Source organism: Varroa jacobsoni, unplaced genomic scaffold, assembly GCF_002532875.2.
Source record: "Varroa jacobsoni isolate VJ856 unplaced genomic scaffold, vjacob_1.0 contig01483, whole genome shotgun sequence".
Taxonomy (NCBI): domain Eukaryota; kingdom Metazoa; phylum Arthropoda; class Arachnida; order Mesostigmata; family Varroidae; genus Varroa; species Varroa jacobsoni.
This window is the reverse complement of record NW_019214644.1, coordinates 95-18097: the sequence shown is the minus strand read 5'-3', so window position 1 is coordinate 18097 and position 18003 is coordinate 95. Positions and strand designations below refer to the sequence as shown.

General features: G+C 40.0%; 2 protein-coding genes across 6 annotated transcripts in view; one reads left to right on the top strand and one right to left on the bottom strand.

Annotated features, from left to right (window-relative positions):
* LOC111272050 (death-associated protein kinase 2) overlaps positions 1-14064 on the top strand; it is a 40158-nt gene extending 26094 nt beyond the window's left edge. For 4 of the 5 annotated variants that reach the window (XM_086973147.1, XM_022853217.2, XM_022853216.2 and 1 more), the window contains exons 4-12: positions 264-429; positions 954-1090; positions 4561-4853; positions 6804-7010; positions 7193-7373; positions 8542-8683; positions 12117-12288; positions 12620-12749; positions 13822-14064. In XM_086973147.1, coding sequence (XP_086829273.1) covers positions 264-429; positions 954-1090; positions 4561-4853; positions 6804-7010; positions 7193-7373; positions 8542-8683; positions 12117-12288; positions 12620-12749; positions 13822-13926 — 1533 coding nt within the window. In that variant the 3' untranslated portion in view covers positions 13927-14064. The remainder of the gene's footprint in view (positions 1-263; positions 430-953; positions 1091-4560; positions 4854-6803; positions 7011-7192; positions 7374-8541; positions 8684-12116; positions 12289-12619; positions 12750-13821) is intronic. The other variant, XM_022853218.2, reaches the window with a different exon arrangement.
* A 1141-nt stretch (positions 14065-15205) lies between these two features.
* LOC111272049 (carbonyl reductase [NADPH] 1) lies at positions 15206-17012 on the bottom strand. Its single transcript, XM_022853213.2, has 2 exons — positions 16742-17012; positions 15206-16231 (listed from the first exon to the last, which is right to left on the bottom strand). Exons 1-2 carry the CDS (start codon positions 16826-16828, stop codon positions 15461-15463), a joined length of 858 nt encoding a protein of 285 aa, XP_022708948.1. The 5' UTR covers positions 16829-17012; the 3' UTR covers positions 15206-15460.
* Positions 17013-18003: the final 991 nt, after the last annotated feature.

The window sequence follows — 18003 nt, the reverse complement described above, 5'->3', positions numbered from 1 at the left end:
TACGTTTTTTACAGTATGGTGCCTAAAAGGTGTATAATTCACGAGCGTTTGAGTGCTTATCTTCAAAAGTATACTTTGGAGATTTCTTTTTGCCCACGGAACAGCCCTATACGGCCGATCGGTGGCTAAAATAGAGCGAAAATTGCTTATTTCAGTTCCCCAAGAGCACACAGGTAGTATACAACAAAATAGTCTTTATTGCTAACCGCCCCATTTTTGCCTAATTACTGAAACACGTTTATGCGGTCTTAAACGACCTACAGTTGATTTCTCAGGACGAGGCGAGGATACGGCAGCGAGTCTTATCTGGCGGAGTCTTCGTACTTGATGTACTCGAAGTTACTAAGCTTGATGAGGGCAATATAGAGGTCACTTTAGAAAATGACGAAGGAGATCGAATTTGCGAGGAATTCCGCCTCGAACTTCTAGGTGAGTTGCAGTTGTATCACTCTTGCATATAGACGACGCCCTAATATAATTTTTCTGGATTTGAACAAAGTGTGCATACAAATATGTTATTATTGTTATTGCACATTAAAGGACGTATACAATGTAATCGAATGAGATCAAAATAAAAGCCAGCATTATGGAATTTCATCGATGTATTTACTAGGTATCTCGTATTTGAAAGACGATCTATGAGCTTTGTAGTTAGTTGTTAATGTTTGTAGTTTACTAAATTGTGAAGCAATAAATTCGACATATTTTCTATTGAATAAATTTTTCGAGCCCTGAACCTTGGAATTTCGAGTTAACCTAACTCGTTCTCCTGTGGTGCAGTACATCACATTTGGCCATTAATTTCAGGTCACGTTAAACCTAACAAAAAAAAAACGATTTATGTCAGTCTAAGTTTAACCCAAGGCATCGGACATATGTATTCTTTAGACCAATCTCTAGTTTTACTAATGGCATGCATTGTTTTTTTTTATTACTGAATGATTGATTTGTAGAATTGTATCCTGAAGGCTGGTGCTGTAGTTTAATTCGTGGACTTCCGGGACATGTACAGCTAACGCGGGGAGCAGACGCAACGCTTCGAACTCGCTTTCTAGCTAATCCAAAACCTGAATTCACCTGGCTACAGAACGTAAGCTCACCCTGACTCTTACCCTATATACGGTACAAATATACGCTCATATCATTGTTCACTACCTGCCGATCATGTCGTGCCTCCATTTAAATTCAATATCCGAATAAGCAGTGCTGATATCGCAGCGGTAACTGCGTCAGTAGGGCGCCGGTCAGTAGAGACGCATAAATTTTTCATAAAAGTGATTCGAGATAATATCAACCCGTCGCACCCAAACGGGTCTAATCAGCGCCGGCAGATTATTAGGCACCATTGCAGCAGTGTTACACAATATATGACTATTACTATTACATTGTTTGCTCTTAGTAGTACGCATTCGAAGCTATTCCCATCGCGGTGCATTCAGGGTTTCCAGAGGACATCTTGTTAGGGGTAATACTGGTAGGAAACATGTGAAAAGCAAAGCGTTCCCATCCCATGTCGACGCAGGACGCATCGGGTAGTCCTTGTCGGATTAACCAGTAATAATTTGTCGATTACTACTGGAAACAACAATGCTATGTTTTTCAAATATTCGTAAAGTATCCTTCAGCAATATAGAAGACCACTAAACGGTAATGGCGGAAGTTCCGACGTCCGCAGTGAGTCTGCTGTTTCAATGAGTCAAGTATACAAATATCAGACTTATCGTCGTACGAAAACGTTAATGTGAGACAGGAGAATGCATTAATGGTGCTAGGCAAACAAAGGTGGCACAATACTCGCATTGGTAAGTGTTTGTGTTGCGCGCGTGATCCGATGAACTAATTTTTATCCGTTTGTTGTTGCTCCTTCAAATGTTTAAGGTGTAATTACAATGGCGTACCATAGGTCACAATTGGTGTTCCGCTCCATAATAATACTGGCATTCCTACACTCATTGAAACTTATTGCAGAAGCCTTGGAGTCACCCAGCCTAAATAGGCATTTGTGGATTGGGCTTTTTCATTCAGCTGAGAGTACGACAGCTGACCACTTCAGTCGTACTGTGTCCGGCGGAAAAGATGACTGTCGTTGAACGACAGCTACCACCCGAAATAAATAAATCATCAAACGAACAGGTCGTCCAGTCAAGCCTTTGATTTTCAGCCGCCACAAAGTCTAGTAAAGTGCCGGCTACGAGCTGTATGTCTATGAGTGAACTGAGTATATAGGTATGATCACAAGGAGGTGATGTCCTTATTATGCCCTATTTGGTTAGGTCTACTGCTCTTTTGCCTTCAGGAGACAAGAAAGCTTAAGTTATAGGTGACGTGACCGGAGTAATATTTTAATGATGCTGATCGATTTTATTATGGTCTTCACTTTGCAGCCTTATCTGCTAAATAAATAGTCCACTTCGTCCGATTGCCTCTATACCTCCGCCGTTAGGCATTCTATCATACGGCTGGTTCTCAGCTCGAAACGAAGTCTGTCTACCCCCGAGCTTAAGCTCAGACCAACGTGTCTTCAAGATTAGCAGGCAAATGCTTATAACCATACGAACAAACCGACTCACAAGTCGCATCTATATGTACATCGAAGACGACCAATTTACCATGATAGTGGCAGGTTTCGCGTGCTGACATTAATGCGTGAGACTTCAAGTAGTAACAAGAGTTTGCTACATTGAAATTGTGTTGTGCTTCGTTCATCTTTCTGAGTTTTTATGAGCATCTCGTTGAAAGCCGCACGGATCAAGCTCACGTTTCGATTGGTCTCGGTCCTCTCGAGGAATCGTCCGATCCTAACCCTCTAAAGTTCTACCGGCATGCGTATTTCTACTGCTGTCATTCCGGTGATATGTAAAAGGATGAACACAGGCAAGACGCCCAAGCTTTGATTACCGCGTATCTGCTAGGCTGGACCATTTATTTAGGCTCTGTAGTACTCGCGTAACGAACACTCGTATAGGCGCATACAGCCTCGCTTCTCCCACGACGCTAGAACTGCACTATCTGGCCTAGTTTTTCCCTGTTCACTTAGCCCCATGATAAGTTAACTAGCCTAGTTATAGAACAACTAAGATTCAATTCGTCTAGGCCGGTTCGCGCCATTTCTTTTCCAAGTGAGGCGATCAGAGTCAGATGCTCAGACGTAGTGGTAAAGCTTTAATTTTACCAACCGCCTGTTTGCAACTCACCATATCATTCTACCAGCTGTCTGAGCGGAATCTCCAGCCTCTTATAGTTATCATCAAATATGAGTGCACACACCCGTTGACAACAGTCATCGGCACGCGGAGCACGGCGTATAGCTTTTATACATCCCCACCCCTCCTTCGGTCCTCCTCTGCCACGGTGTAAGCGTTACACAGAACTATAGCGCCTTTTGGAGTATGCCACTACCCACTCGCAGCGGTAAGTAGTTACCTGTCGGCAGCTCCACCGCGTCATATAAGACTGTTTGAACGGAGAGAATTCCACGGACCTATGCTCACTTCAGCGTTTACTTCGAAATACGCCGTCGTCATAGCGTGCGGCGAAAGTTCTCAGCGTCAACTCATTAAGATGGCTTAAATGCAAGTGCTGATAGTGGCTGAGCAAAGTACCGCTGCATCCAGCTGCCAAGCTAGCAGCAATGGCAGTTGTGTGAACGTAAAACGACGAAAAATGCGGTGGCGTCTTTTCCTTACGTATTAGGGCCTTGTTTCTGAGAAAAGGAGGGGCATGCATGTACTCGTTGAAAATGCAATCATTAGAAAAACTTGTATCTGCATATAGAAACGCTCTTGTTTGTTACTTGTGCCATTTTGGCGTGTGCTTGAATGAATGATGCATACAAGTGAGTGCACTCGGGTACGATTGTAATAGTAGCTATCACCGTGACAGTTATCTCATTCTGAAAACTCAATAGAAGGAACACCCTGTTCCTATTAACAAAAATTCGTTACTTTACACATAGGCATGACTCAATCTGAGAAAGCATGATTTGTTCCTCTAACTATGTCATGCTTAGTTAATAACCTACATCCTGTTATTTAACTGTTTATATTAGTTAATTGTCATATTGAAGCGGAGCAAATATTTAATAGAAAGGTATAGATACAAGAATTATGCAGCTATAAATACTTGGTTTAAGATCAGGCTTCATTATTGATTGAATTCACTCGCGTATTTCTAATTAGAATGGGAGAGGCTGTTATGTTTAGAAGTTTTGCTCATAAATTTTACATTTTTTAACACGAGACACGGTAGTCGGCTCTAGATAAACATTTATGCAGTCTTTGAGTAAGCAATACCGCAGTCTATTAGCACACTATAGCACGACACAACAATATGAAACAATCGATCACGTTTCGTGTTTATCAAAGTTCTTTCTACCTCTTGCTACATAAACCGTTTACCCGTAACTTAAGAGAAACTTGAATATTAATTTGCTCTAGTTGTAATATAGTGCTTAGTACAACTAAACCTGATCTATCTTCTACATCTAAAAAATCTACATTTGCTCGAAAATTATAAATTAATTAGTCTATCTGTATATGCATTCATATGTTTTTGTCATAGGGCGTGCCAATCGAACAGTCACAATCAATGGATGCTGATAACTGTAAGTCAGTTAGGCCTCATGGTGACCTCTTGGCCCTATTATCAGGAGACAGTAGCGAGTTGCAACTTAAGGCAATCGGAGAAAACTCGCCTATTACACACTTTCACATCTGCGCTATCGTCGATAACGACTATGGTTGTGACTATCGTACGGTCGAACTGACGGTCTGGGACGCTCATGAAAGAGTTTCCATTGAGCAGCTGGAAAAGTTCGCAGCACAGTACGTTCTTGAGGAGCACATCATTGGAACGTGAGTACCAGCTGACAGCATACATGCTTAATCTAACGGTGATTTTTGACTAAATGTCTTGAATGCAAGGTTCTAGCTCATGGCATCATGGCCCTCTAGGGACTAACTACAGTTATTAAACACTCGGTATATTAAGTTCAGTAATTATATATTATCTCCAAGAACTCAAAGCTGGCCTGGTGAATAGTTGTAAATGTCGCAGCTGTACTTCTTCCACGCAGAAAATACTGTTGGATTTGCAATTTTTTATCCCGTATGATTTAATTGCGCACAAAACTACCATAAACACGCTCGGACAAGATATAAACAATACAGTTAATACAGAACAACATAGGGAAAGAGGTAACAAAACTTGGGAACTTGTAAAGCGGTTTAGGTTCGATACCGAATATAAACATATTTCGCTTTGTAGTAGCAGCCAGCTATCCAGAACTTAACACGGTAGTATCGTAAGTAAAATTCGGAACGTTAACTTCATGAGAAAATGCGAGAAACGTAATATTTTAAGTTAAATAGCAAGAGTTGAAGGCTGCCGAAATAATTGTCCGACCGATCTAATCGCATCCTGTCACCAGAAGAAAGGAAAAACAACTGTTTGTTTGCAAAACAGTTGTTTTTCCTTTATTCGAAATAAAGCAAAAACGAAAGAATTGTGATAATCTGAGCAAATCCCTCTAAATCGAACGCATCTGATTACGCAGTTAGTTTTTTTGTTGGAAATTTATCATCTACTACAGTCGACGCCTTTTCTTAAGCAGGACACCATGGCCAGCTTGCGATTAGAAAAACTTTGTTAACGAACAGTAACCTGAAAAGTATATATCTTCTAGCGGGACGATTGTGAAACTAACAGGTGGCCTGACGGCTTACGGCCAAACTGAGGCGCTAGACCGCCCTAAAACTACTAGCAAGACGGGCCGACAGAAGAGGTAGATGAGAGAAGCTGACGTACTTGACGTAATTTTCTAGAAAAAAATAATTAAAGATCTATTCGCTTCGTGTTGTACTTTTGTGCCTTCGATTATTCTGCAGAACGAATTTCTTCGAACCCTCTTAATTTTAGAACATTTTTTGGACTGATAAAACGAAGCATAGGATATGTGCGTTCGTCCGGAACTGAATTCGCAGTTCCTCTTCTCACTGCTTCAGGCTGATTCAAATAATCCTCGTGTTTACTTTAAAAATTGTTCTCAGAACTGGCGTTTATTTCAACTTTAAGTTACGTATCGTAGTGGAATTTTAGTTATGATTGTCAGGACAACATCTGTATTGTTCAGCCTGAGAGGTGCACCTGGATGATCTTGTTAGCGATTTGTGGGTTAGTTAAGACTCCGTCAAAATGGGTTAAATATCTTAGTCGCTTGAAAATCGATGTGCGCAGTTTTTTTTTCTCAGAACGAGTTTATTGTCTCGACTGTGCAATCTAGCAAACTATTATTTAGCGTAATACACATCCCAACAACAATAAATGTAATCGCATAATCAGCGGAATGCCGTTCAATAATTACATTTTATTTATTTGTTTACGTATTAACAATCGAAAAAACCAGTAACGGAGGAAAGGGCTGAGCCAAGTTAGGTTAGGATGTATCCTACAGTAATCTCTCTGGCAACAAGCAGATTCATCCCGATATCGGGATTTTTAAGTTCTAAAGCGCTCGGTCATCCAACAGATAGAACATCACTCATACTAATTAGCTCAATTATAAAGATTTGGTCAATGCATGCAAAGAAGGATGAAAAGCGGCAGCCATTCCAAATGTTATAGCACGGTATCGAAATCCAGCTGCAAATTCAACATCACCACTGAAATGAGATCAAACATCCAATTTTGAACCAATTGAACGTTTCGAAAGTTTGATGTCAGACTGATTTCCGTGCGCTGGAGTTTTTTTGCAGAAAAAAAATTACTAGATTAATCACCGATAGACGTTTTCTGATCGTTCGCAGCGGTCGGTTCGGAACGGTATACACGTGCCAGGATAAGTCGAGTGGACGTCAAGTGGCAGCGAAGATCATCAAAACGATTACTTCCAGGGAAAGCCTAGCCGTTGAGCGTGAAGTTGAAGTGCTCAATCGATTCCGCATGCACCCCAAGTTACTCACCCTCCTCGGGGTGTATCGGGGGCCAAAGGAAATGATTCTTGTTACCGAATTGTAAGTGTGATTCAGTGATAATTGACGAAGATGCATGTTAGCTCTATGCTTGCCAAACCGGATTCGAAAATCATAATAGCTGTTATTATATGTTGCATAGAGTGCCTCATGTAGCACTGAGTAAGATAAGTGATTACTACATCAAAACGACATACAGCAACATGTTTTTCATTTTTTCGCAGCGTGGCCGGCGGCGAACTGTTTGAAAGGGTGGTAGCCGAAGAATTTTGCTTGACAGAGCAGGACTGCGTGCAATTCTTACGGCAAATTCTTGATGCTATGGATTTCGTGCACGTACAAAACGTATTACATCTAGATTTGAAGCCTGAGAACATCCTTTGCACTGACGCTAGCGGATATAACGTGCGTTGTTGTTTCGCAATGGGTGTCGACACTCTAACAACGACACCTTGAGGTTTTTCTCGAACATTTTTCAATGTATATTCGCTTTCAAAGACACCAGACTCTCTGTATGTGCCTAAAAGTAATTAGATTCACTAACAATGTGGTAGACTTTGCACATATAACTGTATGCGGTATTCGTGGTGATGATTATCTTTTCTCTGAGTCGATGAACTTCTTGGACTTGAATTCACAGACAAACCCATATTTATCTGATAAATATATACCTCCGCCTTCATATAGACAATTGGACAGGTCAAATACAGAGTTAGGACCACACGGAAAATTTCTATTTACCATGTGTTTAGCAGCTTAACAACTGATAATTTATCCGAGTGTTTGTTGGAGGCTTTACGTAATAGAATCGCAGTGTACGAAAAACGAAAGTCATCTTCTAAGATGCATCTATACACTTTTTCCTCATTTTAATAGATTCATCAGAAAATACTCAAAATTGAAGAACACGATCTTTGTTATAATGAAGTAGCTGGTGCATGCTGAGAAGATATTTCATTTGGGTAGGGCGGATCGACATCCCGCTCAGATAGTGTTACAAATTTGTTTTATCTGTTCTCTATCGAAGCACAAAGATAATGATGAACACATAGCAAAAAAAAGTGCCGCTCAGCTAGCACTCCTATAGTATTTGTTGCGCCAGCGTAAATATCACTTTGGAAATATCAGACTCTCAATGGCTCCCCTTGGTCTTTGTTCATCCCAGAAATGACATTAAATCAAGTTAAACTTAAAAGCAAATAGGTGATCTCATCTTTAGATTTACTCAAGCAAGATTCGCTTTCAAATGAATAGAACATCGATGTACGTTACGACATTTCAAAACGAAAGCTGGTTTACTACAGGACTTCTAATATGACACTAATGGCGATAATATGGAATAGCGTCTAGCAAGAAGTATGATAGTTTGAATACGAAACGAACCGCTAACAACATTTCGTACGGTATGTAACAGAATTTCGTTTAGTTATCTCGTGTTCGTTGAATGTATATGCTTGTGGATTGCCGTCTTTCTTACCGTTCGTACAGATTCATTGAATGCCGGTATATCGTACCTAAGATAATTGCGAGTCTGTGTGGATGCGTGTATACACCTTTTCTCTCGTTTTAATAGATCAAAATTATCGATTTTGGCCTTGCTCAACATTATGATCCGTCTGGAGATTTGAGAATTCTCTTCGGAACGCCAGAGTTCGTTGCTCCGGAAGTGATTAGCTATGAGCCCGTTTCACCTAAGAGCGACATGTGGAGTATAGGTAAGCAGACGATAACTAAAACACATATTCACGCTAAGAATTAGATAGAATACGCAATTAATGCTCACCGAAGTTAGCTCGCCAACAACTTAATATGGTTGCACTGCATAAAGTCTCTGCTAGACATATGCTAGTTTATAAACATCAACTCCTATTACGCGATATATTGGACGGCCAAGCCTCCGTTTCAAAGAGACCAAACGTTTCTGCTTCGCGTCCCGTCCTCGGCAATGCTACCGAATTTGTGTGACCAAAAACAGTTATTAATTATTTTATGAGAGCATGCATTGTTTGTGGGTTTCTCCGGATATTTTAACCTAGAAGAAAAACACTTTGATAGATGGGAAGCAGACTGCTCAAGCAGAAGTTCTGGTTCAAAGCTCTTACCCGCTCTGTCGGACCTAGGGCAGACCATGTGCTAGAGACTGCCTCCATACCGGGTTGTTTAATGTACCTATGTGACCTAATTGCAGGGTTTGCTTGGAAGTAACCTCGCACATCTATCACTTCAGACCCGTTGAGGTGGCTTTATTTCGTTGCGGTTACGCTTGTCTCTTGAAGTGCGCTGCAGCCGAATATCGTGTGTTCAAGATAGTCGGTTAAACCTAATTTACACAGAACGCATGCGGGATCTTGTATGTTCTCGTTTGTTTCCATATAAGTCTGCAATTGTTCAGGACCGGTAAGAACTGCCTAGATGACTTCATATGGCCTGCCATACGACTTGCTGGGTCCTTGTCAGGTCCTTAACTTCGTCCAGTATACTAAGCCGCCGAGTCTGATCTGGTCATATTCTTGCTGCCATTTTGTCAGCATAGCTTTTTTTCTGTCAGCAGATTTACGTTTTCATGGAGATAGCGTTCCGCCCTCTCATCTGCTAGAAGTTCGCATGGAATGTTTTATTTTAGACGAGGACAACATCTATCGTATCCGTCCGTTAGACCCTAACGATCCTGACGGCGACTACTCTGTGTCCACCCGATAGGAGTGTCTTCCTATTTTTGTCCCTGTCTAGCGCCATGCTCACCCAGGTGGGGAAGTCTAAAGGGCGACCGACTCCGCTAGTATTGCTAGCACATGTCTTGTCCCCTCCGAAGCCCCACCACCCCTAGCTATAAGTCGTGCCAGGCTCGTAGCGCACCTCATTGCTTTCGGAGCTGTATATTTGACATGTGGCGAACGCGTCAGCCCTGTATCTAGAATCATTTCCACATATTTCGCTATGTAATAAATTTTGATGTATCCTTCTTCAAGCCTAAGTTTAAGTTCGTTAGTTTTCTTTCTACTTATTAAATAAATGGCTTCGTTTCTTTTTAGCGCTATCCTGAAGCTATGCTCCCCATGCTTATCCTGTCTTTAACGCAGCTGCTGACTTTGCGGTAACTAGTACTGCTAAAACATAAATCAGCATACACAATATACTCGACACCACCGAGCAGATCGAGTACTTCGTCATACATCAGATCATACAGTGTAGCACCGACTAAGAATCTCTGAGGAAGCTTGATCAAGATTTACTGTCTTCCGTGGCTCGTGTCATATTCTCTGTCATTTATATAAAATGAAAAAATCTGTCTTCAATAGGGAGATGTTATTTTCTTTTTTGAAGCTATCATGATAACTTTCCAGTTAACTGTGTTAAAAGAATTTTTGACATGACTGTAAGTGCGAAGTTCTCCTTTTTCCTTCCCTTCTCCTCTCTTCCTTCTCGTCCCTTCCCTAGTGTGCTCTGTTGAGAACTCTCTGGACTGCAGCAAGGGTGGACTTACCCTGGCGGAACCCGCATTGAGAGCCCGATCCCCTATTTCTTTTTCTAAGCTGGCAATGAAGCTGCTTTTCATGATCTTTTCTGTCGTACTCAACAGGCGAATCAGTCGATAAGCCAACGGGTCAGTTTTATTTCCCGCCTTCGTAATCAACGTCAAATACGCTTTTTCCCATATTTTCGCAAAGCGCTTTTTTTTTATAGGGCAGCTCACCAGCTTCCTGAATATCTCTGGCTATCTTTTCAACAGAAGCTTTATTACTTCCAGCGAGACTTAATCCGGACGATGCCCTACCTGCCCGACTTCCTCCGCTATGATCCTCGGAATATCCTGCTCGCTCATTATAATCAGTCTTATCCTTATTGGTGTGGGTTTTGGTAAAAAATGGTCGATTGCTTTATCGACTTTGTCGACCATCACGGGCCATCTTCATCAGCTTATTTGTGACTATTTGGTAAAATAGATCAAAGTTGTTCCTTTCTACTTTTTCACTAAATATTTATATAATTGGCCGCCTTAGTTCGCCCCATGAGGGCACGAAATATATTTTATTAGAGCTTGAGTTCTTTTTCCTGACTCCAAGCTTTAGCTACCTTTTCCTTTTCCAAAATGAGTCTCCCCCTTTATCTGCTGCGCGTTTTTGTGGAGTCTTCACAGTCTGATGCACTCAATCCGTGTCCCATTTCCTCATTGCACCAGTAGACTGAGTACCGTCAACCACCCCTCCCCCGACGTGCTGACAGACCCTCAATGCCTAGGGATTTTCCAGTATCTAAATTGTGTCAACGAGACAGCGCTAATTGCCTTAATCATAAATCCACAGATTTTAACAATACACGATCTGTAATTCATTGGTAAATCTCTATTATCCACACTTAATTATGCACATGTTGTATGTGTTAGCACCTGTTATGCAAAATATCGCTATTGTTGACTACAGGCCAGTGCACTGCTCGAAGGATTATTCTAATGAACGTACTTTGAATTACAAACGTCGTCTAACTTAGGTACAGAGCTCAACCGTGTTGTATCGTGATAGAAGGTCACTGTCCAGCTCGTATGGCTTCTGCGTTTACAGAAGGAATGCGTAGTCTACTATTTAAGAGCGGCCTTCTGAAACGAGGAGCTATCTACACAATCATTCCGCGTACCATAATTTATAGAGAAAATATTCGTGCAAAAGTGTCGTATTTTTTTTCTGACAAAAATTGACACTTTTGTTTCCGATATTGCTCTGTCAATATACTTGCATGTGCAAAATATTGCAATAATACCGTTTTTCACCATTTATCCACATGTCAGAAATTGTATGACACATTCTACCGTAAATTGAAACCCATATGGCTGAGAGTAGCATTTGTTACCGACGATTGAGCACTGTGCAATCAAAAGCCTTAGAAGTCGGTGCCAAGTTTTTGCACCGAAGGAATTTATTAATCATCCACAGAACCAGTATCGCCTGAGTATATTTGAAAAGAAGCTGTTTTAAATTGATTAGTAACTATAGGCGGAAAACAAAAAAATCGACGTAAGTGTTTCAATTTATTATCCTATATTTTAGTGGTTTCGCGATATTTTCGTGTCGACAATTTCATATACTTTGCTGCATTCTATTACCATGGAATATCATGTGGTGTTCTACTTTACGTTTCGTGTAATGCTTTCAGGTGTTATTACGTATGTCCTTCTATCGGGTCTATCGCCTTTTATGGGTGACACGGATGATCAGACGTTCCAAAACGTTATTAGTGTGGATTACGAGTTTGACGCGGATGCGTTCGAAGACATTTCGTCTGAGGCAGTAGCGTTCGTGAAGCGTCTCCTCGTTAAAGAACCCACGTAAGCTAATGAAAAAATGAGATGCAATTGTTTACAGCATGCGTATTACACATCCATCGAAAATATATTTAGCATTTAAGCAACTTTATTTCTTTTTACGTATTATCAGAGCTATACTCATTGTATTCTTATAACAACATTGTAATAGACTTGCATCGGCAGTATGCGCATTTCTTATTTATAAAGTACGTTGATCACTTTAATATGTCCTGTTTCATGCTCTGTAATAGTTTTTTGCCTTTGTAAAATCTATTTTCTTTTAATTTGCAATAACAATAAACTTATTCTATGGTGATCTCTAGTTTTGCCTAATTATCTAAACTCATTGTAGCCTTCGACCGAGTTGTGAAGAATGCCTGTTAGATCCGTGGCTTAGTGGAGACATCGACAATCCATCGCGAAAGAAGATCCTCATAAATACCAAAAAATTAAAATCGTTTGTTGTGCGCCGTAAATGGCTGGTACGTAAGTGCACTTTCTCAATAATAATAAAATTATTATTATTAAAGTTAGGTTGTGGGAATAATGCTTGATCTCACTCTTTAGGTTTGGGACGAGCTTCACTCGACGTTTCATCTACGTTCATAATTTGAGCCCGTCAGGCTAACTTATTCTAATTACAACTCAGAAATAGAGTTAGCACGCTGGCTTTGTTGTGGAGTTTTAAGAGTAGTAAATATAGATAGATCAAGCCAGTTTATGGCCAACGTGAAATGTATCTGGGTGAACCAAGAACAGATCCTTTTGTCAAACAAACAGGCACCCTAGCCATAGGACATATGTTAGACTTGAGTTAACCAGCATTAAATTTATGCTGACCTATTTATCTTGACATGTTTCCGTAAAATGGTAGAGTATTTTTTGAACATCGACTATTTGCCGCTAGCCATGGTCTACATATTAATTTTGTTCCTGGGACGTCACATTAAGTCGAGCCGCCCACTAACCGACATCGTTTTTGCCATTCTCGGGCCAAATATAGATTTAAGATTTAAGATCACGTGTTGCATTCATACTGAACTTATTGAGACCTATGACTACTACCAAAAACATTATGTTACTTTTTTCCTTTGGCCAGCGTCTCCGCCCCGAAATGTTTGATTTAGTACATAAACCGAAAAATCGGTTCAGGTCGTTGTTAGTGTTTAATTAATCTCTGTGTGTGACTTTTTTTTTAGAATTTTAAAAAACTTCGGAAAAATATGCCGAAGTATAAAAATGGTATCCAATATGTCATCCAAGCGACCGCCACACCACATCTCATTCTTATAGACACCTATGAGAATTTTGAGCAAAATAGTTGCTCACGGACCGATTTCACTGCCAGACACACACTATTAGCCATAAGTCGATAGACGTTTCCTTTCAAATACATCACGTCGATACCAACGTACGTTACCACTATGTACAATATTCCATACCAGCAACACATTTAGAAACAGTACTAATGTTTAATACAAAACACATTACCATATTCGATTGGACACGCGTTTAATGTAATTCATTCTGCCGCTGTGTATCTAATATTTACAGAAAGGAGCTAACGTCATCTGTGCATTAAATCGACTCGGGGTCTTTCGCTCGAGTAATGAAAAAGACAAATTGCTTTGCGTCGAGCTCCCGAATGACAGGGAATAAATCTTTACTTATAGTTCTTTAGTCTGGTGCAAGAATAGCCAAGAATGATAGATGACAATCATTTTGTCCTTATAAACGGTTCGAATGCTGTATATGATTTTCTTCTAACTAATAAAAGCTTTCATCAACCAAATCCTATATAGAGTTGTTTCTATTCTACTTAGTTTTTTGACGTTTGATGATATTTTCAATTTGTTTATGACGTAACTCCTGAATAACGATCTACAGCCCATGCTACTGCTGCCGGCCATAGATGACTAAAAGTGACTATTACTAAGAGCTAAAACATAGGAGCAAGACTCAGTACATTCGAAGTACTCTTACGACGGCTTTTGCCGAGCTGTGACATTTGCTATCAGAAACTATATTAATAATAAAAACGGTTACGATTATTCAAATAGCCTACCAGAAATATGCATTCAAATAAGGTATTACAACTTAGCTCTGGTAGAGTACGACAGTCTTCCTCTAGTCAACGAAATACTTCCATGAAGCTTGATGCTACCATTAGGACTAAGTCACTCCTACAGGATGATCATCACTTACCAGGTATAAGTTAGCAAACGTCCAATAATCACTAGCTTTTTTTTTTTGGGGATTTTCTTCGCTATGCCACTGTACAATATATCTCGTGAGCCAAGTTATCCTGTAAGATCTCACTAGATTTTGTAAACGCTAACATAGCTGAAAAGACTGCAGCGTCAACGCTTTTGCTAAGCGACAATGGTCCTTTGTCCCTTTCCGTTCATATCCGTGCCCACGTATCTCACATATATATACAATCAAGTCATAGCATCCATTGTGGTTGGATTACTTTTGCTAGTACAATCCTAGCGTTTTAAAGTAGTACATACGATCCAATTGCAATACACATTCGTAGGTAAATCTACGTGTGAATCTGTTTATACCATATTAAAGCATTTATCTGAAAGGATTCAGAACAGCACTAAGTTCGCTTGTTGGGTGAACGTACGGCGAAGTAGACGAGTGTGTTGAGAAAATTAAACCGTAGAAGCTGAGTACTTAGGACTCGCTGTCCAAAGAAGATAGATCTCTATCGAACATCTAATGAAAATCGCCGGCTTTAGCTGTCTTCTTGTGTATCGCGTTACGCGGGTCATTTTAGGACCTTCATCTCACCGTTCAAAGCTATTGTGGATGCAATTCCGTGTCACAAGTGACCGAGAGGCACTGAAGTCGAGGAAGCAAAGAGGTAGATACTTCTAGTATTTTAAAGCGTTTTAAACGTTAGCAAATCTACGACAAAATAAAAAGTCAGTTCTTACGAGCGGAAATATCTTCAATAAAATTCAACCTGTAGGTGGCTTTATTTGAGTGGTCAATAATAGTATATATAAATATACACACTTAAGTTTAGGATGTGTGTGAAGGAGGTTTTTTTCAAAAAGTTTCACTTATCTATTTATAATAATCAAACAGATGCATAGCTATAGAAATGCTAAATAACAAAGATGCACAAGAAAGTGTATCATCAAACAACAAGTTATATAAACTACGAACTAGTATAGAAGTTTTAACCTGTAGGCATCGTTTCACTATCCCACTGAACGACTTTTCTGGTATACCAAACGAATTGTCCTTTTGGATTTGACAAGTCTTTAGCGGGTAACATGGCTAGATAAGCTGGAGCATCTGCACCTTGATCAGGTGTAAGCGGGCCTTTGTGTTTGGTCATATCGGTATTTACGTATCCGGGATGAACACTGTTCACAATCAGGTCCTCCCTTAGATCTGCGTCAAACTGCCGTTGATGGATGAAGCCAAGAGCGCACACAGCGACCTTTGACACGTTATAGGACGATGAGCCCCAACCCAGCTTTTCATTGGTACCTTCTTTTGCAGCAGAAAGAAACTCGTGCATCAGTGCAGTCAATTTCTCTTCTGTTAAATCTTTTGCAGCAAAACGTGCACGAAGTTCGGGGTTTCGTATTTTGCTGAGGTGGCCGAGCATCGAGGAGACATGAACAATCCTGGCAGACGGCCGCAAGATAGGAAAAAGGCTTTTGCTGGTATTGAGAATTCCGAAATAGTTCGTGTTAATAATGGCTTCCGCTTGCTCTACATATGATGTTGTTAATTCATGGTAGTACATTATGCCAGCATTGTTGACTAATACGTCAAGCCCGCCATATGCTCTCTGCAGGTAGTCCCTGAGCTTCTCAATCGAAACACTGTCGGTAACGTCGAGTTGATGGAAAAGCGGTGCTTTTTTGCATAATCTCGACAATTCTTCAACCGTTTCAGTTCCCCTCGTTTGGTCTCTGGCCGTAAGTATCACATCACCCTGAAAATTAAAGGAATTTTCACAAAACGATTCACTGCCGAGAATCTGTCTATTCCTTTGTACATTTCTTGATTCCTTAATCTATTTAACGGGTATATACGCGTTATTTATGTACCTAAGCTGTTGTGTTCAAACATGTAGCCATTAAAGAGGATCTTAAGCCAATAAATATCACTACATCACAGTTTCTTGCATTCGTATAGTAGTTCCTCCCAGCTATGTTTTCTTCGGCTTGAACATCTTAGGAGTATTAATAAGTTATATATGTATATATATAGCTTTTTCCTAAAATATGGCATAGGTGCTCTAAGTATTGGACTCTGTTATCATTTATAGGAGGCGTTATTATAAAGATGTTAACATTATTTGATTCTGCCGGATGGTACAACTTAATCGTGCTGTTATTCGTGCCTTTCGATCTAAAAATTTACTTAATTCGCCAACTGAACCAGTATTAAAGCAATTAATGCAAAGTATTAACACCCTTCAAATTGTATAGAGTTTCTTCACCTGAAAGCCTCGGTCCAACATATGCTTAACGATTGACCTGCCGATTCCTTTATTTGCACCCGTAACAACTGCAACACGACGAGCCATACTCAATATAACTGTGAATAGCCTTGTCGTCACTATTGAAATGTCGTTATTAATTCATTAGCGCTTTAGAAGAACACTGATATTACTGTACATAGAGTATTAGACTCTATTATGCGTTTGGAAATAGGCCTCTAAATGCCACTCGGTGTGCGGGCGGTGTTGTATCAGCTGTTCTATATCGCACCGAATGGACGCATGCGCCTTTCTTCGACAAGAAGAAGCGGCGACCGTCGAATTCGCATTCGATACACTATGTATTAATGAGCCAGTCTGACATAAGACTAAACCCAGGAAAAGTTTAAAACGGAAATTCTACTCTTATTACCCATTGTATCCTTTAGTTTATATCGGCAGCTTAATTTGGTAGGCGGTACATACAGTCATTTATGTTAGGACTGCTGTTACAGAACTATAATTTCTTATAGAAAAAGATACTGTTATGAGGTGATAATGAAAGAAACCACACGGCCACTAGATTATCAATGAAGATAAACATGTGGAGATTGACAGCTTTTCAGTTTTCTGCAGTTGTCTTTTTGGTGTTAAATAATCCTGTAATAACGAAATTACGAATTTAACTACTAATAAATTTAAATTCAGTAATCTCCACTATCAACAGACACGAGGGGATTCAATTTGAGAGTATCTTCTAAAGTGTGAAAAGACCAACGCATCAAACGCATTTATCTAACATTGGCAGGACAAATGATATAGTAAATCGCTTAGCCTTTTGAGTCTAAAGAAATACTTATTACAGTCAAAACAAGGTTAGCAATAAATTGAAATGGATTTGAGGGACCGCTAACCCGTGCTATCCGTAGCGTTAGAATTAGCGGTTGTAGTGATTACGATGAAAATATCCAAATAGCTTAATAACATAATAAAGTATTCGTACAAGACTACACATTTGTGACATATGTACTTCATGACACACAAAATACCCTCATAAAACTTTTTTAAACATCGAGCATGGTTTTCTCGAAAGAAAAAAAGTGCGGATTTCAATTGCATCATACCCTTTCTAAAAGAATCTAAATTTTAAAACGTGTTCTTCGCTAGTTATTTCAAAATCAATTGTTTCACCCTTTACAGGACGATAGCTACCCTAAGCGGTTGGAAGAGGTAAGTGAAGTAATGCCTCCGAAAACAGCAGATCAGGGACACCTGTTTCTCTA

Excerpts from the sequence above, each read along its gene's own strand:
- LOC111272049 (XM_022853213.2), bottom strand. The coding sequence starts at position 16,828 with ATGGCTCGTCGTGTTGCAGTTGTTACGGGTGCAAATAAAGGAATCGGC. Across the intron at positions 16,232-16,741 it reads TGTTGGACCGAGGCTTTCAG|GGTGATGTGATACTTACGGC; the intron begins GTGAAGAAACTC and ends TTTAATTTTCAG.